The sequence below is a fragment of the Limulus polyphemus genome, unplaced genomic scaffold (genome assembly GCF_000517525.1).
Source record: "Limulus polyphemus unplaced genomic scaffold, Limulus_polyphemus-2.1.2 Scaffold190, whole genome shotgun sequence".
Taxonomy (NCBI): Eukaryota; Metazoa; Arthropoda; class Merostomata; order Xiphosura; family Limulidae; genus Limulus; species Limulus polyphemus.
In genome coordinates this window covers 17,355-34,534 of record NW_013665800.1, presented here as the reverse complement: position 1 = coordinate 34,534, position 17,180 = coordinate 17,355, and the positions used below count along the sequence as shown (strand labels likewise).

The 17,180-nt window shown below is 32.9% G+C and overlaps 1 protein-coding gene across 1 annotated transcript in view; it reads left to right on the top strand.

Moving 5' to 3' along the window:
* Nucleotides 1-17,180, top strand: part of LOC106478210 (nuclear speckle splicing regulatory protein 1-like) — a 41,228-nt gene that overhangs the window by 11,235 nt on the left and 12,813 nt on the right. The window contains 6 exon segments of the mRNA XM_013938736.2: nucleotides 3,092-3,132; nucleotides 5,935-6,019; nucleotides 11,452-11,517; nucleotides 15,031-15,156; nucleotides 17,063-17,111; nucleotides 17,114-17,179. Of these exon segments, the coding sequence (XP_013794190.2) occupies nucleotides 3,092-3,132; nucleotides 5,935-6,019; nucleotides 11,452-11,517; nucleotides 15,031-15,156; nucleotides 17,063-17,111; nucleotides 17,114-17,179 (433 nt within the window).

Genomic DNA, 17,180 nt, shown 5'->3' with positions numbered 1-17,180 from the left:
CCCTTTCAGTCATGGGAGGGTTATAATGTGACGGTCAATCCCATATTCATTGGTAAAAGGAGTAGCCCAAGAGTTGGCGGTGGGTGGTGATGATTAGCTGCCTTCCCTCTAGTCTTACACTGCTAAATCAGGGACGGCTAGCGCAGATAGCCCTCGTGTAGCTTTGCGCGAAATTCAAAAAACAAACAAAAAAACAAAAACATAAAGGAGAATTTTTGTGAAAATCCTAGTTTTCGCCCTGCCCTCTTTTGGTAATGTTGTCGTTGTTTCTGGCAGTTATTCCCTCCTAGGAAATAATTACTAATCAAGGGTGCTCGATAATTTGGTAATCTTCTTCACCCTGCTCGAGGCATAAGGTTAAGTTTCAATTAATGGTCAGCGGATTAATGAGCCGTATGGGCGAAGAAGTAATAATAATAATAATAGGGGAGAGAGAGAGAGAAAAATATAAATAAAAAATATATATTCTCGTATATATACGTATGATGATGCAAGTTGGCAGAGGTGAGGGCAAGGCAAGTCCAAGGCGTAGCAGAGGCCGGTTGATCTTGAAGAAGGAGTAAGTAGACAGCCGTTTTTTGACAAGTTATCGAAACAACGTGAAACAAACGAGCCTTTGCAGGGCCTGGCAGTGGATCCAATTGCCTAGGCTGGGATCTGTAGATCCAGTGCCAAAGGATTTGATGTGGGGGGAAACGGGAGTACCCCGAGAAAACCCACCTTCACTAGTCGGGAACAAATGGAAGCCCGACTAGCGCCCAGGTAATGTTAAGTACTAAATGCACTTATATACGTTGTCGTGAGCCACGATTGCGGTTCATAATAGGGATCACCCTAGAATTTCACAAAATTCTAATAAAACATACATGCAAAATCCATCTTAAAAAGCAGATTTGTTCTTGAAACAATACTCAAGACCTTCTACCACAATGGCTAAGTCTGCTAAAATACTGATAATAGCAAAAAGTTGATTTTCCGATTGTTAGACTAAATTCAAAATTCATCCATTTGTTCTTCATACTATTACTATTCATATTATTCTTGTTTCACAAGCCTACGGAAAAAACGGCTAAGAATATTTTACTGAAACGTAAGCAAAAAAAAAAAAAAAAACCCCTGCGCAGGTCATGGAACTATCTTTATGTTGATTCTTGAAAGAGAATGGAGGATTTTATCAATGTTTTCATCGCTACTGACCAAGTTTCTTTCCAAGCCATTCAAACACTGAATCCTACAACAAAAACTGCTAGGTATACTGCACAAAAATCCATGCACATCTACTAAACAAACTCCTGCGAAGGTTGTAGGGCTATATTTAAGTTGATTTTTGAAAGTCGAAATTTCCACTTTCTAAAATTTTCTAAGTTCTTCTTCGCTATCAACATAAGCTCTTCAAGCCATTCAAGCATCGCAGAAATGTAGAAGCCAATTAAGTACCGTTATACTAGTACTTAATAGTAGGGATCGTGATGAAACAAAATTACGGCCATAAAAATCGCTCGTATAAAACCACCTTTAAAATGTTTGAATATTAACAATGACTATTTCACAGTATTGGACGAGCAAAACTAAAGGTTATTGTACTTATAAAGCCACCTAAATTGATATATACGTGTTTATGGAATGAATCAAAATTTAATATTTCAACGTATTTTCATCTAAGTAAATAAATAAGTGACTTTTCAATGACAAGCGTAGAGAAAAAACAACAAACCTTATTGTTCTAATTTTTTCACAGAACTCTTCCACATGGGGTCCCAATGATTCCTTTCTTGTATCGTAAAGGATACTAGTATAAGTACATAAAACGGATGATGCGCTACTTTGGGCATATAATTAGATTTGAGGTTAGGTTGGTAAAGATACTAATTACTAATAAAATCGAATCAGGTATACGCGTGCCCCACGCTTGGTATCGCTGGCGCACAAAAATATAGCTAATAAAAAAAGAAACAAACAAGTGTAATAAAACAATTTAGTTTCATAAAGACAAGTAGGGATCGATATATACGTGACCTAGCTAGTTATAATAATATAAAAAGTTTTAATACTACAAAAAGTATTGAAACAAGAAAGTCAAAACTACAAAAAGTCAGTTACTTAAAATTTAAAAAATATTTATCCTTACCTAATTAGGGATAAATTTTTAAAATGTTATGCAACTCAATTTTTGTAGTTTTGACTTTATTGTTTCAATACTTCTTTTAGCATTAAATCTTTTTATATTACTATAGCTAGTTGGATTACATATATATCGATCCCTACTTGTCTTTATAAAATTTAATTTTTTTTTATTATACTTGTGTATACAAAATAATCATTAAACATGAATACGTTACTATTTTAAGATACTAGACGACAGGTCTGTCGATATCCATATGAAAATAGAGACATCACTGAAGCATTGGGGAATATTGCCTTCTTACTGGAATTTCCTTTTTTTCTCGTGTTTATTCTCTAGCTTTTAGTAAAAAGAATATATATATAATTATAAGGAGTGTGGTTTCTTTCTTTACACACTGGTATGCGCTTAGATATGTGACTTTTATAATTGTATTTTAACGACGCTTATACTGTTAGTGTTCCATGTTAAAAGTGTTTATTGATGCAAAGCGAGTGTTTGTTATTCAAATATTTCTTGATGCAGCCAAGTGCTGATATATCAGTAGTTTATGTACAGCGTAAAATGAGTAATATCTTTAGTCAAGACTCAAAGAGGACGTTCAAATAAGAATGAAAATTTGATAGCTATTAAGTTATACTACGCAGTTCTTAGCCGTTTACGATTATGGAACTTTACTGATACATGCACATATGAGCGTAATTAGATACAAATTTCAAAATGGTTACTTTTCCAACTACTCATGATAAAAAATTTTTTAAAAATACAATGTATTATAGCTACCGAAAGAATAAAACTTTCAATAGGCAGATGTAAAATACATCGCTGTGTTTTTTTACATACTTACAAATACATATACTTGTAAGGGATGAAAATAGTAGCCATATTTTAAATACTTCTAGTTTTAGTCTAAAATAAAACGTAATTTAAAAAATTAAACTATATTTGTATTGTTATGTGATACTGTAGGTGGCACAACTAGTTGAAAACAAAATGGAGCACAAGAAGCAGTAAGTACATTGTTAATTTTTATTATTTTTAGTTTTATTAGACTTGAACTTTGAAGTTAAATACCAGCCTTTTGAAGGCTCTTAGTCATAGCTAATATTCTTATTACAGTAGTGTTTGTTGTGTGTAATTGTGTGCTCGAAATTAATTTACTGTTAAAAAATGCTATAGTTACTTAAATTTAAATAGTTTAACCCCTTTTCAGGTTTGTAAAAAAATTAACAGCTGCAACTTAACTTGAAGCTGAGCTAACTTTTAAACACAAAATGGTCATATTCAGTATCAACGAAGTGTTAAGTATTGATATCAATGCATTAATATTAAAATATATAGAGGGGCACTCAGTAAAGCGCATACCTGCAACATGCAGAGTTAATCATATTCGGCCCTAAAAAAAACACGAAAATGTGCCAATATGTCCGTCTTTATCAACGGACACGGACCATTTTCGGCAAGACAATGAGGGATAATATTCTGCGTATGTTAACTAAGTTCCATCAAAATCTGATTATTTTTGACTGAGTTACAAAGCAAAAATAGTGTGAAAAATCAGCCACCATGTTAACAGATAAGAATTTTTTGGCTTTTCATGATTTTGATCCTCCAAAAACTACTCATTTCTAAGTTTGGTCATAGTCCAAATGTATGCCAACTTTTTGTCCAAATCCATTCAGCTATCCTTGAGAAATCGTGCTGACAAACACACACACACACACACACATAAGGGTGAAAACATAACCTCCATCATTTTTGGTGATGGAAATAAAAAGTGATTCTTATTATAATATATGTTAATATTAATCAAGAGATTACCTTCTTCTGCATAGTGTTGTAACTTGTACCATGTTAATATTTTCTACAATCCAAACAGCTTTTATTATTAACATTTTTAATATTATTATAAGTTTTTTTGGCTGGCATCACTTATCAAGAGACATCACAAGTAACATTATGTCAGTTGATGTTTTCAATGAGTAACAGACTATGGACAGTCTATTAAACATCATTAAGATGACTCATTGTAACACATGGATAACAAGGGAACTCTTAGTTCTTCAACATTTCCAGGCTGCCCTTGCACACCGACTCTTGATAAAAGTAAAAAATTCAAACCTACCCTTTATATCCCAAGAAATCATTGAATTCTTTCATAAACTCTTCTGAAGTGCTGACCTCCATTACTGCTGACAGTATCTCATTCTGTAAGCTAATCATATAGTTGGTGAAATAAAACTGTTAACTGGATCCTAGCCTATCTTTGCTTTTTTACCAAGTCTTAAACTTGTGTCCTTTCGTCTTGTCTTCAAAATGCACCACAATGAAAACAGAGCCCTTTATCCTATCAGTCTTCTTGATAAACTTATAAACTTCAATAAAATTGCCTCTTACCCTTCTCTTCTAAAGAGAAAATAGGGTAGGAGATCTTAACCTATCCCTATAAAATAGCCCTTGCATTCCTGAAATAATTTTAGTAGCCATTCTCTGAACCCTTTTGCTTTCTTTCATCCAAACACCTTACAGAAAAGCTTCAACCTCTATTATGCAATTTTGTTAGCTAATCTTTTACATGGCATCTTATTAAAACTGTTTGTAAGTCTATGTGCACAAGTATCCACTTTCTCCATCATCAAGATAGTAAGTAATGTCCTTGAAAAAAGTTAATAAATTAATAAGGCAAGATTTCTCTTTAGTGAATCCATGTTAGCTTTAAAGTGACAACTTTTTTTGTGGAGTTGTGTAAGAGTGGTAAGTTGGCAGGAAGATAGTGATGTATGTTGATTCCAGTGCTAATAATTAGAACAAGCACTCTTTCATTTAACATTTTGAGTCAAACATTTTATGAGTGTTAAAGAACTTTGTAAATAATAGAACTAAAAGTGCTTGGTTTAATTATTAACAGTAGTAGTAATACTGAAGCTAAAAAAATGTAATGAGGTAATTACTAGTAGACCAGAGATCTGAGTATCTTTATTCCACATACATTAGGTAACAATTATGCCTAGTGATCTTGCACTTATAATAATCACCTGCACTAATTCTGGGTGTGAAGGCTAAATTAAGCAGGAAAATAGTAGATAAATTTGATAAGTTTTCTTATTAAAATAAGTATGAATATTGGTATTGAATTTTTTGGAAATACCAAACAGATTGTCATTGGGTTTATTCAAAATTACCAAGAGTCTTATTCATTACTAATAGAATTTTTTGGAAATACCAAACAGATTGTCATTGGGTTTATTCAAAATTACCAAGAGTCTTATTCATTACTAATAGTCTACTTCATTACTAATTGACCTGGGAACTTTTCACTTCGATGGGCTAAATGAACATTTTAGATTTTTGTAATATTTCCGATTTTAGTTTTATCCTTTCTTAAAAAGTTTTATACAGTAAATTATGTATCTATTCTTCTTAAACTATAATGTATATGTGTATATATGTATTTGTATAATCATTTGGGTATACCTGTATATATGTGTAGATATGTGTGCACGTGCTTGTATACATATATATATTTATTTATTTATCACTTTCTATTGTTTCCATTGTTTATGAGCATTGTTATACATATATATTTGTCACATTGTCACATCACCTTCGATCTAGAATGTTTTTGTTTACGGATTTACTGTTCAGTTAGTGATACTTGAAGAAGGACATTGCCCGAAATGTTGTATCTTATTTCTTTTTATGAAAATTTTAACTCACTAACATACTGTAATCCAGCATAAACATTTGATTATTCATAATATTAAAATTAGTTTGAAGTGTAATATATCATTTAAAAATCTTTTTTTTTATAGGTATGGTCTTATTATTCCCAAAAAAGCACAAAAATCCCAACTGGCATTGAAAACTTCTGTATTTGACAATGAAAGTGAGGAAGAGGTAAGACATCTCTGTATACTGTGTAAATGCAATCATGATGACCTGAAAATGATAATACGACTTAAGTTTCTTTATTCTTTCCCCTATTGTTGAATAATAAAGTTCATTCGTTTGTTATATTGTTAGGTAGTTGCTATTTTGAGGACTTTATGTATGTACTTATTTAATTATTTCTTACTTTTGATATATGTTTATATAAAAAAATCTGTACAGTAATGTGAGATTGTTTTTAGTTTAGTAATGTCTCAATCTAGACAAATTTACTTCAGTGGAAATTTTATTCACCTACATTGACTTAAGTTATACTGATACTTTTGTACATTGACAAATTAAGTTTATGAGTCTAACTGAGAAATTATTTTGTCAAAAAACAGGTATGAATTTGATTTTCCAAAGCTTATGCTATGTTACTCGTAATATTAAATTTTGTAATTTTGTGTAATTAAACCTTGTATTTGAAGCCATTGCTTTGAAATATTCATTTAAAGTATGCAGTGTATATACTAAAACTACATTATTATGCATTTTTAAAACCTGTGTTATTTTTACATACTGTATATATGTATACTACTTATAATGATTAGAATACATTGTTTCATCAGTTGGGTATCCTTGCTGTTAACCATTTTTTGGCCATTAACCCAATAATATCTCATAAGATTTGGCCAGTCCAGGAGGCTTAGATTAGTCCTAAATCCATATACTGAGTTAAAAATACTGAATAATCATTATAAAAAGTTATAAACATAAATCAAACTGGAAATAATAAAGATATATTAAATATTCTAACCAACACCTTGTGTCTGTACTGTGATAAAAGTTTCACTTATTTAAGCTGACGTCCAAATATGAACTACCACACAGTGGTGAAAGTTATAATTGGTTTAGTGCAAACTTACCATCAGAGTTAACAAATTATCTGAAATTTAAAAGTCAAAAATATTGCTAATATATGTGTATAAATAATATGCAAAGCAGTTATCTTAATTGAATTATGAATCAAAGAATGACTCCAGAATATTTTTTGTTGTTAATTTGTATCAGTCAAGGTAGCTCTCTCTACATATTATGAGGTTATAATTTGTAGACTAAAAATAAAAAAATGTAATCATGTACTGAAAACATGTTTTGGCCTTTGACTGGTCAAACAAAATCATGCTGTAGCATGATTTCACGTTTACTGTGAATTTTAGGTGGGAGTTTTCACAAGGCTGATAGCATGCAAGTTTCTCAGGCAGATTAGCATGACTTCGAGAGGAAAATAGCTAATATGTGTAAAGAGTTGAGTATCTATAGGAAATACATTTTCAGTTAGGGAAAATGTTATCACTAGATGACTGATGCTTAAATAGGTCTTCAGATATGGGGCTTATCTCTTATTACAAGACTAGCTATTCTTGTTCAGTGCTGCCCTCTATATGCGAACTTTTTATTTACACATGCCACAAGCCTTCCCTCCCCCCATATTGGAATTGCAAGATTCCAACATGTCTCGCATGCAAATCATCATGCATCATCACCTAACCAATAAGAGCATGACATGCTCATGTGACACATGTGACTCCCTCTTCACTCTACCAAACTATCATTTCTTCTTTGGCAGCACTTGTGTTTGGACATGCTCTTTTGCTTGTTTAATGCTTCATATTTGACTTTGTTTCCTCACAAAGTGGTTGTTTTTTAATTTAATTTGCTTTCATTCAGCCTATTTCTTCTATTAGTATTTATCAGTTAGCTAGTTGCCATATTTTCTGCATTTGAATTTGGTGAACCTTTCTGTGCAATGAATTCCAAAGTTAACAATCTTCCCAACCCTATTGGTTTTTCCTCCCTCATCTGATATTCGGGTTCATGCTGATCACTTTGCCTTGCAATTAAGTGAGGGGATTAACATGCTGCACCCCACACAGACTTCAGATCAGTTCGCACTTTCCTACCATCATGCTGACTACCCATTTTTGGACCAGCAGTTGTTAGGTTCTTTATTGTTTATTTGGGGGGCAGCTTCTGAATCATTTGTCAGTCTTACCCATGCCCAATATTCTCGCTTGTGTCATCCTTACAAATCTCCTATCTGAGGCTCTCCACAGTAATCCTGAAGGGTTTTCTGGAGATAACCTTGACCTTCTGTCCTCCACTTTAGCCTGCATGTCCTCATCATCTCTGGCATTACATATGTGGTTTCTTTGTTGTTGGGACCTTATAGGACATGATGCCATATTGGCTTGGGTCCGTTTACCCTCGACATATCTTACGGATTAAATATGACCCCCTTTCTGAGGCTTTACATTTTTGATACAGTCCTGGAAACTTTAGAGCCTCAAGTGACATCAGTCCAACAACAATCCACCCTAACAAATATCTTAGCCCGTTTGTCTCAGTCAGAGCCTCATATGCCTCCAATTACCATTTCTTGTCATTCTCCTTCCCAACCCTTATTCATACCTTATACTCGGGATACTTCTTCTCATTCCTTTCCTTGACTATGCACCCCTCATCACCACCAGTGCTTGTGACTAGCCAGTGGGTTCTGGTCTTGTGTGATCTCAGCTGTTCAAGTTTCTTCATTGCAGGCATTCCTTTGTCAGCAATCAATAAGTGCTTCTTGTTCTGTAAAAAGGATTCATTGTCCAGTTTCTTCCCCACCTCCCACCTCTCCTTGCCACATTTCCTTCCCTCCTCCACGAGATCCCATGACCAGCCAGCATCTGTCAGAAGCTATTTGGGAATTGCTCTTGCACTGGGCCATCAAACCTGTTCTCCATCCTTCCTGGAGTTTTTATTCCTGCCTTTATGTTGTCCCCAAGAAAACCAGGGATTAGTAGCTGGTACACAATTTATCTCACCTCTATTGCTTCATTTCACAACCCCGGTTCACCATGGAGTCTTTTCTCACCCTGAGATGAACATTTTCTCCAGGGTTGTAGATGACCAAAATGGATATCTCCAATGCTAACCTACATATACCGATATCACCTCAATCTCATCCTTATCTTAGGTTTGAATATTTCTGAGTGATTTATTAATTATGGGCCCTCCCCTTCTGACTTGCCTCAGCAACTTCTGTATTTTGCTGAGCAGTCCGAGCTTTTCCATCGACATCACCATGCTCTGTGGCTGTGATTTCATTATTGCATGGATGACAGGCTTCTCCTGGCTCATTCTGAACAGGAATTGGCCAATTGTACATAGTAGATTATTTCTGTGGCAGCTTGGATGCGCTGGTTGATCAAGTTGGAAAACCCACTCAATATCTTGTCCATTTAGGGATCTTTTTCAACACTCGTATCAGTCGGGCCCAACCTTCTCCTTTACATCATTGTTCACTGGAACTGTTGGTTTGCCATGCCCTTTCGGTTCAGTCGCTTATTGCTCGCGAGGTTCTATTGCTTTAGAGAATGTAATCATCATTGACATCACTGGTCCCCCTCAGTCGTGCCCATATGAGATCCCTTCAGTGAGTACTTCATGATCGATGGAACCTTCCTATGGATCATTTTTCCACCCCCATTACCCTTCAGCTCAGCCTTGGTTTCCACGACTACAGTGATTGCTCCTCTCCCGTCCTGTCCCTCTTCCACTTTCTCCCTATCTTCTTTGTCAACCTCAGTCACATGTCCTACATCCTGTATCTTCATGTCTGGTTTTTGTCCAGTCCTTGGTGAGAAAATCTGTTTTCACACATCAAGCTGCCTCCTTGTTATCTGGTTCCATCTGTCCATTTTCCATGGAAATGTACCAACGCAAATGGAAAGTATTCCGTTGTTGGTCTACAACTAGGAGGTTTCCTGCTGATTGGCCTATTGTGGCAGAATTTGACATACATTTATTTAGCTTCAACTAGTAGATAGTCTTCTCACAAATTAAAATTAAGTAGCAAGTCCTCAAACAAATTTCCTTGAAAACTAAAAACCACTGCAATTTGTAAAGAGTTTTTATGTTGTTTTTTTCTGTAATACTATTTTCTGATACAATATCTTGCTTTCTCATCTTCTACTGCCCTCTATTAGTACAAACTTTCACTCGCCTCTAGCCTTGTTACTCCCACTTATTACTGTATACTAACATGCAAGTGATCATGCAGGAACCCTCCACCAATAGGAGTGTGACACTAATCCTATTGTAACTAGCACCCTCTTTAATCATGCTCATTCTAATCACCTCTAGATTGACAGTCCTACTGATTAGACGTTTTTCATTCATGTATTAATTAATCTATCCACACATTTTTACTTTTGTGAATTTCTGACTTAGTTATTTTGTTATTTTACATTTTCGTTCCATTTCTTAGAGAGTTGTGATTTATTTTATTTTATCTTCTTTCCTCGTTTGATTTTGTTAGTTATGCACTTGCAGTTTCAGGTGGTTATGACTATGACTGCTCTTACTGCGGCAGCAGAATTGCTGACCATGTCCAACAGGTTGAAACCACGATTCTCGGCCCATGAAGTGACTGCTCTGGTCAGGAGTTGACCAATTTCATGCCACATCAGAACACACTGATGATTGCCCTCACAATGTGTTCAGTGATATATTAATTTTGGATTTGGGTAGCCTTTTCCCCCCTCTTAGATATGCCTCAGAGTTACCTGTCATTTTGGGAGACTTGCCCAGACTCCTTTCCCTTTTGGTGGACTTGTTATTCAGGTATATTATGTTCTGTACTTATTTCCTGTTTCCAACCTCTGCCTTTCTCAGGGATAAGCCTTGGGGTCATTATTTAGTGTTTCCTCCTTCCTTGGATATTGGGGTTCGTGTGTGAAATTTTGGGCAGCATTTGCATTTGGGAGATCAGTATGCCTCGACCCCACATACTGTGGATGGTTATTCTTTTGATTATCATTGTTCCAAATTTCCTTATTTGGATTCACAGCATTTGGTGTAACTTCTCAGTTAATGGGGATCAGATCCAAGTAATTTGATTATGTTTTCCTGTATTCGTCTTACTCTTACTACCCTTCTAGAATCTGGGTTGATGGGGCCAGACGTTTTTCAACTGCCTACTTTTTGAGATCCTTGAAGGTTGATCTGTGGATTCTGAAAGTCGTTTCAGTATACCTGGTTCTCTGCTTCCATTCCTTCCCCCGTTGTCTCACAATTCTATTCCCTTCCCTCCTTTTCCCACTTTTGCCCAGTCAGGGCTCTCCGAGGTTACCTGACACATACTTCTCCCTTCCATGGTTCCTGAGTCCATTTAGGAAAATGTTAACATTAATCACTGCTTTTTTTTATTCCAATGTATTTATGCTGTAATTTTGCTTTCTCCCAAAAAAACTGATGAATTGTGTTTTATTACTCATAGAATGCTGTAATGTCATTTGAACAATGAGTAACAATTAATTCTCTGTTTTTTTTACTCATAGGATGCTACAATGTCTCTTGAGCAATCAGTAACAATTGTTTTTTCTTTGTTTGGTGTTTTTCATTCATAGGATGCTGCAACTTCTCTGGAACAAACAATTAAGAAGGAATCATTCAAGAATAGAATTAAAAAACAGGTAAAGTTTTCCTGTGTCCTTTCTTTGCATCTAAGATTGTAGAAAGTAAGTGAAGCCAGAACATAAACTTCAGTCCAACATACAAACTAAACTAAAAAACCTTATTCAGCTGAAATGTACATTATGCTTCTTTTGATTTAATAGTTTCTGATCACACACGAGACACTTACTGCATTTAAGGTAACCGATTCTTATACCTAAAATTTCTCAACAGAATCCAGCAATTTATCCGTATAGTAACATAATGTTAAAATGGATTCTATAGTGAGTGATAAAAATGATCTTGGATATACAGATAGTGCTGAAATATTCCTTTAAAACCAGTTTATGGGTGTTTATTTTGTTGTTTTTCAGGGCTCGATTTTAAAGCAATTTCTAGGTTGTCCTAAGGACAACCTGACCTTTATCAGAGGTTGTCTATAAGGCTTTATTGGTTGTATGAAAAAAAAAAACATAGACTCTCAAAAAAGATCCAGTTATAACAATATTGATGTATTTACAAAGACCCTAAAAAAAAAGACACAATTACAAGAATTTTGATGTTTATATCTTATTTATTTCCAAAAAGTACAATTAATGTTAAGTTGGCAGTTTTGGATCTTTAGTCAACTAATAATCGAAAGGGAGTCAGTTTTTCAACTTTGACGATTAATGATGAAAATTTTGTTTTGTAAGTTTGATTTTATAAATTTTATCATTTTAGTTCCTACTGAAGGTTTATCGTTAAGAAGTTGAGGCAGCCATGTTAATTTTATTGTCGTTAGCATTTACACTAGAAATTAATTTCCCTAAATATTTGTGTTCTCAATGTATATGCATACAAACATTGTGTAATGCAATGTGTGGTAATGTAACTAACTGAGCTGTATACACTGTACTGTTTTACCACACATAGCCAGCCTTTCCTGCTCCATACAAAAGTTACATGCATAAAACAGCACAGAGATGCAGCTTGTCCACAATAGAATGTTTAGTGACTAAAACAGCATTATTAGTCAATCACCAAAACAAACAATCCCTAACATTTTCAGCCCTTTTTGGTGGAATGTACCAATATTTCTCTTGTACAAAATACAATTTTTTTTAATAAAAAATGGACCAAAAGATATTTTTGTGGTGGTTTAAACTTTCAAATTCATAGTTGTGGAATTTATGGATGATTTTTGTCAATGATCAGAGTCAACATTACATGTGTAGTGGGTGAATGGATAAGTGTACAGTAGACTGCAATGCTGTTTTGAGTAAAAGTCTGTTGCAGGGGGCTAGTCGTCCATCAGACAACACTAGGGTTAAAGTTGGTCGTCCGAGGAAGTTTTTAGTCATCTCGGATGACCGTTAAAATAGAACCCTGATGTTTGTTACTCTAATGGGTAGTCATGCTTTTGATGTAAAAGTATGCAGACACTATGTGAGGGCTAGCCATTTGTTTTTTGTTTCCTGAAACCAGAAAATACATGTTCATGTCTTTTCTAGAAATCCTTCTGAAACAAGTAACTCATGTAGAGTAAATTGTCTCAAATTCTGCTTTTTTTTTTATCTTCATGACAATTCATTTGAAAATTTGAATTTTTTATAAATGTTCACATTGATAGAATTAATACAGCTATACGTATTCAAGAAATTAAATTCTGATTTTTTTTTTTTACTTTAGTCTGATATGTGTTGCACTTACAAATCATCTAATTCAAGGCCCCCCAGTGGCTCAGCAGTAAGTCTGAGAGCTTCTGATGCTAAATATTAGGTTTCAATACTTATGGTGGGCTGACCAAACATAGCCCATTGCATAGCTTTGTGCATAATAACAAAAGTAACTTAATTTGAGATATTATTAAATTGTTATATGAGATGTAATGAGCTCAAATTTAAGAATGTGAGAACTTATTACTCCAGAAATTATAATCCCCAAAATAAATTTTAAAGGAGTATCTCTTTCATGACCAAGAACTTATTTTCTAAAACTTAAAATAACTAAATACTTTATGTTTTTTGTTTTTTTTTATAAATGCATGTATATTTCAATTAAATATTTATTTAACATTAATTTTATTGTTTATCACAATCACACCAATGTTTTTATATATCACCATAAAATTTTACAGTGTAGTAGCTTCTATTATGGTTAAAATACAAGCATATTGAAGTTGGAGGTGTTTTAGCTCTAGAGTGAGGAATTCAAATATTACTTGGAGTCTTTTTTAATACTTTAGATTAACCTGGTATCCAGTAATTCTAAGAAACCTACTTAAGTGTTTATTAATTATTGACATCAGGCTTTTCTAGTATTTCTTAAAACTTTAATTTAAATATATTTAATCTTGATTTTTCTAGATTAAAAACTTGTTATTAATTGCATTGAAAATCTCCTCATCTTGTTTTAAGACAAAGCTTTTATTTTTAAAGTGTAACAAATGAATCACTAGTATCATCAATAATAGTGTTTTAATTATAATTATTGACTTCTTTTATTGTTGATATTCATTTTTAGATTTTAACTAACTTTGGTATTCCTCATGATTCTGGTTTAATAATTTTCTCAAGGGTCAGGCATTGCCTAGTGCAGGGGTCGGCAACTTGTGGCTCTTTAATGAGATGTGTGCAGCTCTCGGGCTATCTGGCATGTCCTGATTTTCGCGTTGTAAATCCTTAGACTTTCCACTGTCTTCTTCTTTGAAGGGTTGTCGACCCCAGGCCTAATGGTTAGCATTCTGGGCTGTGGATCAGAAAATCCAAGGCTGTAGCTGTAATATTGCCACTGAATACACTCGTATAGGATAAATTGCATTGTTTTCAAGTCCTATAAAATTCACACATAGAAAATAATAATTTTATCAATATCTAATTGCACACTACATCAGACAAGACCCATAATGGCAAAACTTGTGGAATAATTTTATAGAATAACTACATGTTACTGAATAAATGTTTATCCTCTTAAACTTTATGTAAAAAACTAAAATTACAGAATAATATTTTGACATTCTAGTGTACAACAGTGGATTTTTACTCACCATTAAATTGATAAGGTTTAAGAAGTATAACTTGCCTTAAAAATTCAAAATAAAATAAAGAATAAGTAAACTTTAACTTTCCTCTTTATTTCTGAATCAGTTATTCATGATGAATCTTATTTTGTTTAAATGTTATTTAACTTATACAAGAAAAGCTATGAATATAATTAAATTTAGTCTTTTGTTATCAAAAAATTATCATAGTTTTTATCTGTTTTGAAGGTATGTATTTGTTTCAACATAAAAGCTTACTTTCAGTTCAATTACACACAGTCTTTAAGATAAACATTTCTTTGTTTTATAAATTAATCAGATGCTTGATTTTTATTTATTAAATATGGTCATTGAAACTTACTGATGTTGTTTGCTTTTAAAAAATACTTTCTAGTTATCAAAGAGACATAGAATAGTTTTAAGCTCTGAAGTAAAAAACCCCAGTAATCATTAAAACATGAAAAAGAAAAGTCCTTGAGCATAAATAATTGTGTTTGGCTTAATTACAAAGACTCAGCTAGAAATGAAAAAAGCCATAGATGAAGACCCCACAGTTTACGAGTATGACAACATATATGATGAAATTCATAGAAAGAAAGAAGCAGCCAAGCAGTCATCCAATTCCAATGCTCATAAGGTAATTCTGATATTATGTAACATAAATTTATCTTAAAATAATCTCTCTTGGTATACCATTGATGATTGATTCATTTAACAAACTTTTATGAACCAAGAAATTCAATATGTGAGACAGGTTCTATTATTTTCCTTTTTACATTTTACTCTTAAGCCAATGTGTTTAAGTTGTATCTATTTATACTGCTTTGAAAACAAAACGAGTTACAAATAAAATAAGTTTTGCTAAAACTAGTTTATGGAATTACCTGCAGTTTCTATTATGACACAATAAAACTGGTCTAACCTAGATGTAATATAAATATTCTTATCGTAATTTCTTTCACCATGTTTGTAGAAGCGACTATCGCTGATCTTTACGGACAGTAACGATCTGTTAAATATATTACTGATTTATATGTTAGTACTGTTTAATAGCTGTCTGGACTGTGATAAAGAAGTTAATTACATCTGTCCATGATGACAGACATCAAAAATGTCATTGAAACAGTAAAAGTTCACATTTGAATGAATATGTTTCATTATAAAAATATTAAATTTAGAAAAAAATTAGTCTTAAAATAATTTTTATAATCAATTTAACTGCCAAAACAAAACTTGACTGTTTTACATTTATTTCTACATGTCAACCAGTGTGCTGCAGTTAAAATGTTGTTTGCTATTTCAAATAGATTATTTTTTCCATGGCCAAATAACTGTGAGTCATATTAATTTCATGTTCTATTTGAAGAAAATTGAGCTGATCTTTATTTAACTTAAAAGGGAACATTCCAGGGATAATACACAAGTAGGGAAGACACAAAATTTCTATAGTGTCTCAAGCACTGAAAGTAATAATGTGTTTTAAATGAAAGATCTTCCTTTAAAATATTGGCTTCCTTTGTCTGTATGTATATATCAATCCAAAAAAAAATGAAAAATTGGATGGTTTAGTTCTGAATTTTCAAGAGTTTTATACAGATAAATTTAACCTAGAAGCATTTTGTAATGTAATAACATGAAATAAATATCAGTGTTTAAATTTCTAATGGAAACTTTTAAAAAAATTGCTATTCTGAATATTGGGAAGAAAGTGCTCACCCTTGATAAATTGGTTCACGGTAGATTTATCAAAATTAAGATTTAGGTGCTGGAAAATGATAAAAAGTAGAGTCCCATTTGGTATAATTTGGCAAAATTACCTTTAGATAACAAATGATAGTTCCCAAATGGCAGGACCTCTGCAGTTATGTTCCTCATTACTACATTAATCAATAACGTGTTTAAAAGTCCTACAGTCTTACATTGCCAAGGTTATTAAAGTAAATAATTACTTTTTTCAAATAACCCATTTGTGGTTCTTGAAATCCAAAAATTTGTATTTAATATCTGTTTACTTTTAAAACTAAAGTTATTCATTGTGAAATATTAATTACATCCTGCTATATCAGTACAGACATTTTCCAGATGATATCTTAAAGAGACATTCACATTAAAGTTTTGTGATTGACGTAACTGGTGTTAACATCCCTATCCATATACTACAGTACATTTTGGCTTTAGTGTAGGATGTGCTGACTGGGAAAAATCTGTATTTTACACTAGCTGAACCTTTGTATGAAGCACATTAAGTCAGAGACAACATTGCAGAACTAGTAAATTATGTTTTTCAATAACTTTAATTTTTAACTTTAATGTTTTTTATTTTGAAAAAAATATTATCATGGAGAGAGAAAAAAAAAGGAACTTTCTTTTATTTAGTTTTTATACAAGTTAGTTGTTACCATCCAAAAGAAGGTAGAGTAAAAAGTTTAGTTCAAGTTCATCACAGAAATGTAGTAAACTCAATATATATATATATATATATATATATATTTTTTTTTTTAATCTGTTACTTGTTTCTTTCTCCTCTAATGAAATGCTGTCAGCCTAAGTACATCCAGAGTCTCTTGAAAGCAGCTGAAAGAAGAAAAAAGAAACAGAAAGAAGAACAGAAAAAAAGATTCAGAAAGAAAGAGAAGCTGAAGGAGAGACTTTCAAAGATAA